The 7,418-nt window shown below is 36.5% G+C and overlaps 1 protein-coding gene across 7 annotated transcripts in view; it reads left to right on the forward strand.

The window, feature by feature from the left end:
• The window catches only part of dnm1l (dynamin 1-like), a 67,717-nt gene that overhangs the window by 33,666 nt on the left and 26,633 nt on the right, over positions 1 to 7,418 (forward strand). For all 7 annotated transcript variants that reach the window (XM_043709251.1, XM_043709253.1, XM_043709252.1 and 4 more), the window contains 8 exons: positions 123 to 285; positions 741 to 861; positions 2,008 to 2,139; positions 2,564 to 2,770; positions 3,802 to 3,922; positions 4,251 to 4,406; positions 5,410 to 5,499; positions 6,658 to 6,750. In XM_043709251.1, the coding sequence (XP_043565186.1) occupies positions 123 to 285; positions 741 to 861; positions 2,008 to 2,139; positions 2,564 to 2,770; positions 3,802 to 3,922; positions 4,251 to 4,406; positions 5,410 to 5,499; positions 6,658 to 6,750 (1,083 nt within the window). The remainder of the gene's footprint in view (positions 1 to 122; positions 286 to 740; positions 862 to 2,007; positions 2,140 to 2,563; positions 2,771 to 3,801; positions 3,923 to 4,250; positions 4,407 to 5,409; positions 5,500 to 6,657; positions 6,751 to 7,418) is intronic.

Genomic DNA, 7,418 nt, shown 5'->3' on the forward strand with positions numbered 1-7,418 from the left:
AGTGAAAAGTTATAGTCTGGGGTTCTGAATGGCGTAATTTGTTTTTTTTATTTTGAGAAGACACAGATCCATATTCTGGTACTTCTTAAAAATTAATATTCAACATAACACTATCTCTTCAGGTACCTGTGGGTGATCAACCCCGAGACATAGAAGTGCAGATAAAAGACCTGATACTACGCTACATCAGCAATCCAAACTCAATCATCTTATCTGTCACTGCTGCCAATACTGACATGGCAACCTCTGAGTCACTTAAAATTGCCAGGGAAGCAGATCCAGAAGGTAAGATGGTAGACGAGATTGTTGAAAAACAACATCTCTAGAGCACAGACCTCTAGTGACAGCATCAGAATTTAAACCTACAGACCTATTTTCGGATCACTCTTGGGCTTCCCATAACAGCATTATAATGAAAACCTCTAAGCTTGAGCAATACACTCAAAGGCATCGAAACGGATTAGCTTCCCCTCTGATTGAGAGACTGTTTTCACCAGTCCCAGACAGGCTTCTTGGCAAAGGAGATTGCCATCCACTGTACATTCTCTGTTAACATGTCTCTTCAGAAATATCCTGGAAATATAATGCATGCTTTACTAATGCTGTTATGAGATGTAAGAAAGAGAAAATGTGAGGGATGAGTGCAGGAGAAGGAGAATATGAATTTTTAATTTAGTGTGTGTTTTACACTGCATTGAAACGCTTCATCAATTGCATTGTCTCAATCCATCTGAATACAGGACGGCGAACGCTTGCTGTTATCACGAAACTGGATCTTATGGATGCTGGCACTGATGCTATGGACGTGCTTATGGGAAGAGTTATTCCAGTCAAATTGGGTATCATTGGAATTGTCAGCAGGTATATAACAATTTCCAGTTATTATTGAATTTTAACTTCTACACTTCTTGTTGAAGCATTACTAGCTGGCTAAAGAGCTACTTTTGGTCAAATGGCTACATCTTACAATATAAATTAAAATAACATTCCACTTGAAGAGTACCAAAAATCTACACGTAGGATAGTGACAAAATAACTGCCCACATAATCAATTGCCACTTTTACAGATGTGTACTTTGTCACTGATAGACAAGCAAAATACTTCAATAGACAACAATTTATCTCAATATCTATTTGCTCAAGGAACACAATGAACTTCTGAGTAATGAAGATATATAATTTTTAATCTTTTTTGGAAGTTCATGGTATAATAATTGAACAGTAAAAGCTGAGGTAGGTGCAAAGGAAGATGAACAAATAATTTTTAATATGAGAAATTTTAAGGGAGCAGGCCCACGCAGACAATAATTTCCTTCTCTGAAATCAAAGGAAAAGTCTAAGACTGGTCATGCCAGATAATAGTCAAAATTTTCAGCAATGTTCATAGAGGTTTTGAAGTAGGTCATTTGTCTGATCTCTCAATCATAAAAGGCCTCTATGTATTCGGTTAGGAACGAATTATGTTTAATTGAGGGTGGGAAGACGTGCCCTATTTATGTGTAGCAGTTTCTGATTCTGATTCTGAAGCAGATTCTGCTTTAGTCTTGAAAAGCTTCTATGCTGAATTTCTCATGTTAGTTACATTTCTACATCTCTAAGCGTACGGAGCAACAAGAGAATCCTCCTGGGTCGTCTACTTTATAGTAATTATCTCATTTGGAAAGGACTGGGCTGAGGCTGTCTTATTTTTTTCTAATCTGGAAAGGTTATTTCCTGTTCCACTGCTTTGCCAACAACATTGCTTTCACTGCAGTTAGAAAGGAAAGCATAATGTTTTACCTCCATATCCTTGCAAACTTGTTGAGATCAAGATCTCAAATGTGTTGGAGCTGGAGAAAAATTATAATGCATGCTTACTGTTGTTTTGAGATAAGCGAAACTGCATATGTGTTGCATTTTCACTAGAATATGTTGACATTAACGAAAATACACCATTTTGCTTACTCCAGTTTCTTCGGGGATTGATTGCGTATTCCAATTTCAAACATATTTGTGTATATCCTTCAGGAGTCAGCTAGATATCAACAATAAGAAAACTGTAGCAGATGCTTTAAAGGATGAGCATGCTTTTTTACAGAAGAAATACCCTTCTCTTGCTAACAGAAATGGAACCAAGTATTTGGCCAAAACGTTGAATAGGTAATATTTTGCTAAACTGATATATCTTTCTAAAGGAACCAAAGTGCAAAGTTTGTTTCTGTGAATGTTATGTTCCAGTGGTTGCTCCTTTGTCTAGTCACTGTAGCCCTCAGTGGCTTCTGTTAAATTCTGTGGCAGTGTCTCTGCCATCATAATTGCTATATTTCCTTCTTGTTTCCAACGGTTACCATTACTTACCATGGTTTAGCTGGTTTTCTTAAAAATGTTGGTGGTCTTTACATTAAGATTTCTTCAAGGAATAGGAGTTACCTGTACCAGACACGCGTAACAATTAGATGTCCTACCTGTAAAATTAAGCACGTGTACAGCGGGAATTGAGTGTTGTAATTAAATGTAATTTCATTTTCCCGAAAACATTAGTCCTAGGAGAATTTTATTAAAATGTTTAATGTTATTTTTGCAGATTGCTAATGCACCATATCCGAGATTGCTTACCAGAACTTAAGACCAGAATAAATGTCCTTGCTGCTCAGTATCAGTCTTTACTGAACAGCTACGGTGAACCAGTGGGGGACAAGAGTGCAACATTGCTGCAGCTCATCACCAAGTTTGCAGCCGAGTATTGCCACACAATTGAGGGAACAGCAAAATATATTGAAACTTCAGAACTGTAAGCATGCTGATACTTTATTAACCTACTTATTTCAACTTATAAAGATATCACTTATTAAGATTTAACTTTGCTAAGTATTTTTCTACAAAATGTTGCAAATATAGATTAAAAAATAATATATGAACTCAATGGTTCATTTTGTTTTAGGATGACAAAACTATGATGCCTGATGACCTCATTGGTGGGCCAGAACATTGTAATGAGTCCCTTCCTGTTAATACGTGTGGTCTATGAGATAATTAAAAATTTTCCCTAGTGTTTAACTTATGACAGCTCTGTCTGTTAAGTGTTAAATAAGACATGTAGCAACTCCTTAAACGGCTGCAGCTGTCAACATTAATTTATAGAAAAATAAAAAAGTGAACCAATCACTTACAATGTTTAGAGATATAAAGCCCTGCTCCTGGATGGAAAGGCACTCTCATTTAGCCATCCTTAGTAAAATATCAGTTGCATTAGGTTAAACCAAATCAGCACTGACATCCAAATGTCTGATTTCCAAATGCAAGAGAAATACGTTAACTCATAGCTGGAGGAGATTTAGTTGTGATATTCTCCTTTATATTACATAGTTTTGACACAAACATGACCTACACTGTCATGACAGGTGCTGTTGAAAGTATTGTATGTAGCTACCTCCCTTTTGTTTGTACCTGTTGGACTCAAATTAGATGTATTCAGTATATTATACGTATAGGTGACATACATTATTTTCAGAAACCTAGCATAATGGAGAATCCAAGAAAACATTTCTTAAATTATTGATTGCTATTTTTCCATTTCTGTCATTGTGTTAATTAGCAAATTTTATCTAGTTCTGTTGTTTTTTGCATTTATTTTAGTGAATGTACAATTTCAACTAATTAAATGCCAATATGGCGTAAATGTGATACTTGAGGAATCTGGATATGGGTACTGCTAGTTGCATAAAAAGTAAATGGAAAACAATTTCTGTGTAATGTGGTTTCACTAAAGGATTTCAGTGATTGTAGAACTGCCTTGCATTCTCAGTTTCATTTTCTTTCTAGTTGTGGTGGAGCGCGAATATGCTACATTTTTCATGAAACTTTCGGACGTACTTTAGAATCAGTGGATGCGTTAGGTGGTCTCAACACTATTGACATTCTCACTGCAATTAGAAATGCCACTGTGAGTATTCAGCATAACTAGGAAAATGTTGTCTTTCCATTGCAATTGCCTTTTGCTGGCCCAGTTTTGCAATGTGTACTTTATTTTCCTTCATCCTTACACATGCTTGATATGCTTGCCTGCTTTCATCATGATGGCATTTTCTCTATTCATTATTACAAAATGCAAAACATCCTCATTGATAATTGTACAAAATCCCCAATGATTTTAATCGTACATCCTTTCCACATTGTGTGTCTTTACTGATCTGTCCAGCTCTTTTTTTTTAAAACAATGTTTTTTTTTAACCTCTGGAAGAATGAATTGTTACCAGTTCTGTTTTGTTTAGGGTCCACGTCCAGCACTTTTTGTCCCTGAAATCTCTTTTGAGTTGTTAGTGAAACGACAAATCAAACGCTTGGAGGAGCCCAGTTTAAGATGTGTTGAATTGGTCCATGAGGAAATGCAGAGGATTATACAGCACTGCAGCACATACAGTACGCAGGTACATGGACCACTCAGTTGGTCTTTGGGGCTGTTTCAGTCATTTAAAATAGTGGTTGCCGAAGATATTCTTGGGGGGGAATTGACTTGTGTTCTGGACCAGGCTAGACCCCTTCAAAACATTTAAAGAAAGTTGCCTGGATCCTAACTTTGCTAGTTGTTTTAAGCAGGTGTAACCCAGATATTCCAGGAGGGATGCAGTTGCCCCAACCGCTTACTTTTAAGTATTTATTTCCAGAATACCAAACAAATCGCAAACAAAAGAGAACAGAATAACCTAATTTATCCAAAAATCCAACAGACTATCCGAACTTAATGATGCTGTTCCAAATTCCTGCAACAATCCCTATAAACACCTCTTGGCTAAAAAGGAAAAATCAAACACTGTCTTACAGAAGAGAGATGGCAGAGAGATTCTTCCATGGAGATGTTTCTTTGACCAGCAGCCTCAAAAAAAAACTGACTGCTTGCTAAAACCAAACCAAACCAGATAAAAGCCAAGTTGGGAGAACTAACCACTCCCCTTTCATTGTACAAGTGTTTTTCTTAAAAGCTTGAAATCCTTTTCAAGTAGTTAAATGCAGACATGTTGACAACTCTGCCTCATATAATGCTTTTGAAAAAAAAACAGGGACAACACAACCTTGTGAAAGGAGCAGCATCGTCCCACTTAAGTGACTCATTGCTACCTAGCTCAGGGCGTTTTGTTGAGAAATAGTACCTATTATTAAAAAGAAATGGCAGAATCATTGACAATAAATGTACCTGCTCAAATGTTCACAATCTGGAAGTTTGTATTTACCTCAGAAACAAAGAACTCAAAATTTGTTAACTATGAGCAGTTTGAGTATTTGTACTGTCCTAGACCTGATTTAAATGTAATTGTTCTGTTCAGCAGTCCTGAAGTTTTATTATTCTTTTACTTGCAGTAATAAAGTGTGTTTTATTTGAACTGAATTTTGAAATGGTGATGTTGTATCTTGTATTTTGTGTTCCCTATTTAGGAATTGCTCCGATTTCCAAAACTCCATGATGCCATAGTCGAGGTTGTGACGTCGTTGTTGCGCAGGAGATTACCTGTTACTAATGATATGGTAAGTTGTACAATAAACATGGTAATATTCTATCTGCACATTTTTATAGGAAGCAGACCCGATGTAAATTACATTTCTGTTCTTGCTCCTTCATGTCTGTGATCAATGTTTCATTAGTCTCATAGTTAGGATTTTTTTTTCTTCATTTTCACTTAATATCGCATTGATTATAATTTATTTGAAAATCTTTTAGTTTACAATAAAGCTTTGATCTCCAAGGGAAATTCCTCACAGATATGAGTCATCTATAGAAATTAACCAGTCACTAGTTAGAGGGTGGGGTTCAGCATGCTGTATCAGTATCATGGAATGCAAATAGGTAAATTCCCCCAGAAGGTTAATTATTAATTGTAATCATTCCATTATAGGGAAATACTAACTGAATTTCAGACATTACCTTACAGCAAAGGAGGGGAAAATTAGAGAAAATCAGCATAGAATACTTGTCAAGGCCAGCATTTTCTGCTTATACTGAATTGCTCTTAAATTGAATGGCTTGTCATGCCATTGTCAAGTCAACCTCATTGCTGTGGGTATGGAGTCACATTTAGGCCAGACCATGTAAGGATTCCCTTTCTTAAAGGACATTAAATAAACCAGCTGGTTTTTTTTACAATAATCAATAATAGTCTCATGATACTATTACTGATACCAGCTTTCAACTCCAGATTTATTAGATGATTTTAAATTCCACCAGTTGCCAAGGTGAGATTTCAGCACATATCCTCAAAGCATTGCTTGATCCACTAGTGGCTCACCACTGTGTCACCATCTCCCTATGTTTTTAGTGATCTAGGTTTGTCTCCCAGACAAGATTTACTATATTGTCGTAACAATGAAGGGCAAAAGTAAAGCTTTTCAAAGAGAGTTTTTTTTTGTTTAGTTTATTAGTTTGTATCCTGTGCTTGTTTATATATTTATATTGGTTACAGAGTGTTGCTGGCATGTAGTATTGATGCAAATATACTATTCCACTATGTATCAGGTAATTTGTGAAACTGTATAAAATTGTAAAGCTCTTGTGGATTTGCTATAATTTTGTTATTATTGTTTTTAAAGGTCTTTTAGCTTTAAAGATACAAAGAAATAGGTCAGCTTAATCTATGGGTGATTTATTAATCTGCACCTTTACACAAAGATTTTTTTAATCACTTCTAGGTCCACAATCTAGTAGCCATTGAACTTGCGTACATCAATACAAAACACCCTGACTTTGCAGATGCCTGTGGTGTTTTGAACAGTAACATAGAGGTAAGATTCATGCATCAGGTTTGTAAAATGCTTCTTACTCAGTATGCATTCCTATTTTCTAATTCTGACAAAAATATTATATGGCCTTTATTCTGCAAATATCTCACATTTTTATTTAACATTCTGTTCGAACCCAAGGGATAACAATAAGTACTGACAATAATTCTTCGTAATTTATAGACAATAGACAATAGGTGCAGGAGTAGGCCATTCAGCCCTTCGAGCCTGCACCGCCATTCAATATAATCATGGCTGATCATTCCTAATCAGTATCCTGTTCCTGCCTTATCTCCATAACCCTTAATTCCACTATCTTTGAGAGCTCTATCCAACTCCTTCTTAAATGAATCCAGAGAGTGGGCCTCCACTGCCCCCTGTGGCAGAGCATTCCACACAGCCACCACTCTCTGGGTGAAGAAGTTTCTCCTCAGCTCTGTCCTAAATGGTCTACCCCATATTTTTAAGCTGTGTCCTCTGGTTCGACACTCACCCATCAGTGGAAATATGTTTCCTACTGCCAGAGTGTCCAATCCTTTCATAATCTTACACGTCTCAATCAGATCCCCTCTCAATCTTCGAAACCCAAGGGTATACAAGCCCAGTCGCTTCAGTCTTTCAGTGTAAGGTAATACTGCCATTCCAGGAATTGACCTAGTGAACCTACGCTG

The sequence above is a fragment of the Chiloscyllium plagiosum genome, chromosome 19 (assembly GCF_004010195.1).
Source record: "Chiloscyllium plagiosum isolate BGI_BamShark_2017 chromosome 19, ASM401019v2, whole genome shotgun sequence".
In the NCBI taxonomy this organism is placed as follows: domain Eukaryota; kingdom Metazoa; phylum Chordata; class Chondrichthyes; order Orectolobiformes; family Hemiscylliidae; genus Chiloscyllium; species Chiloscyllium plagiosum.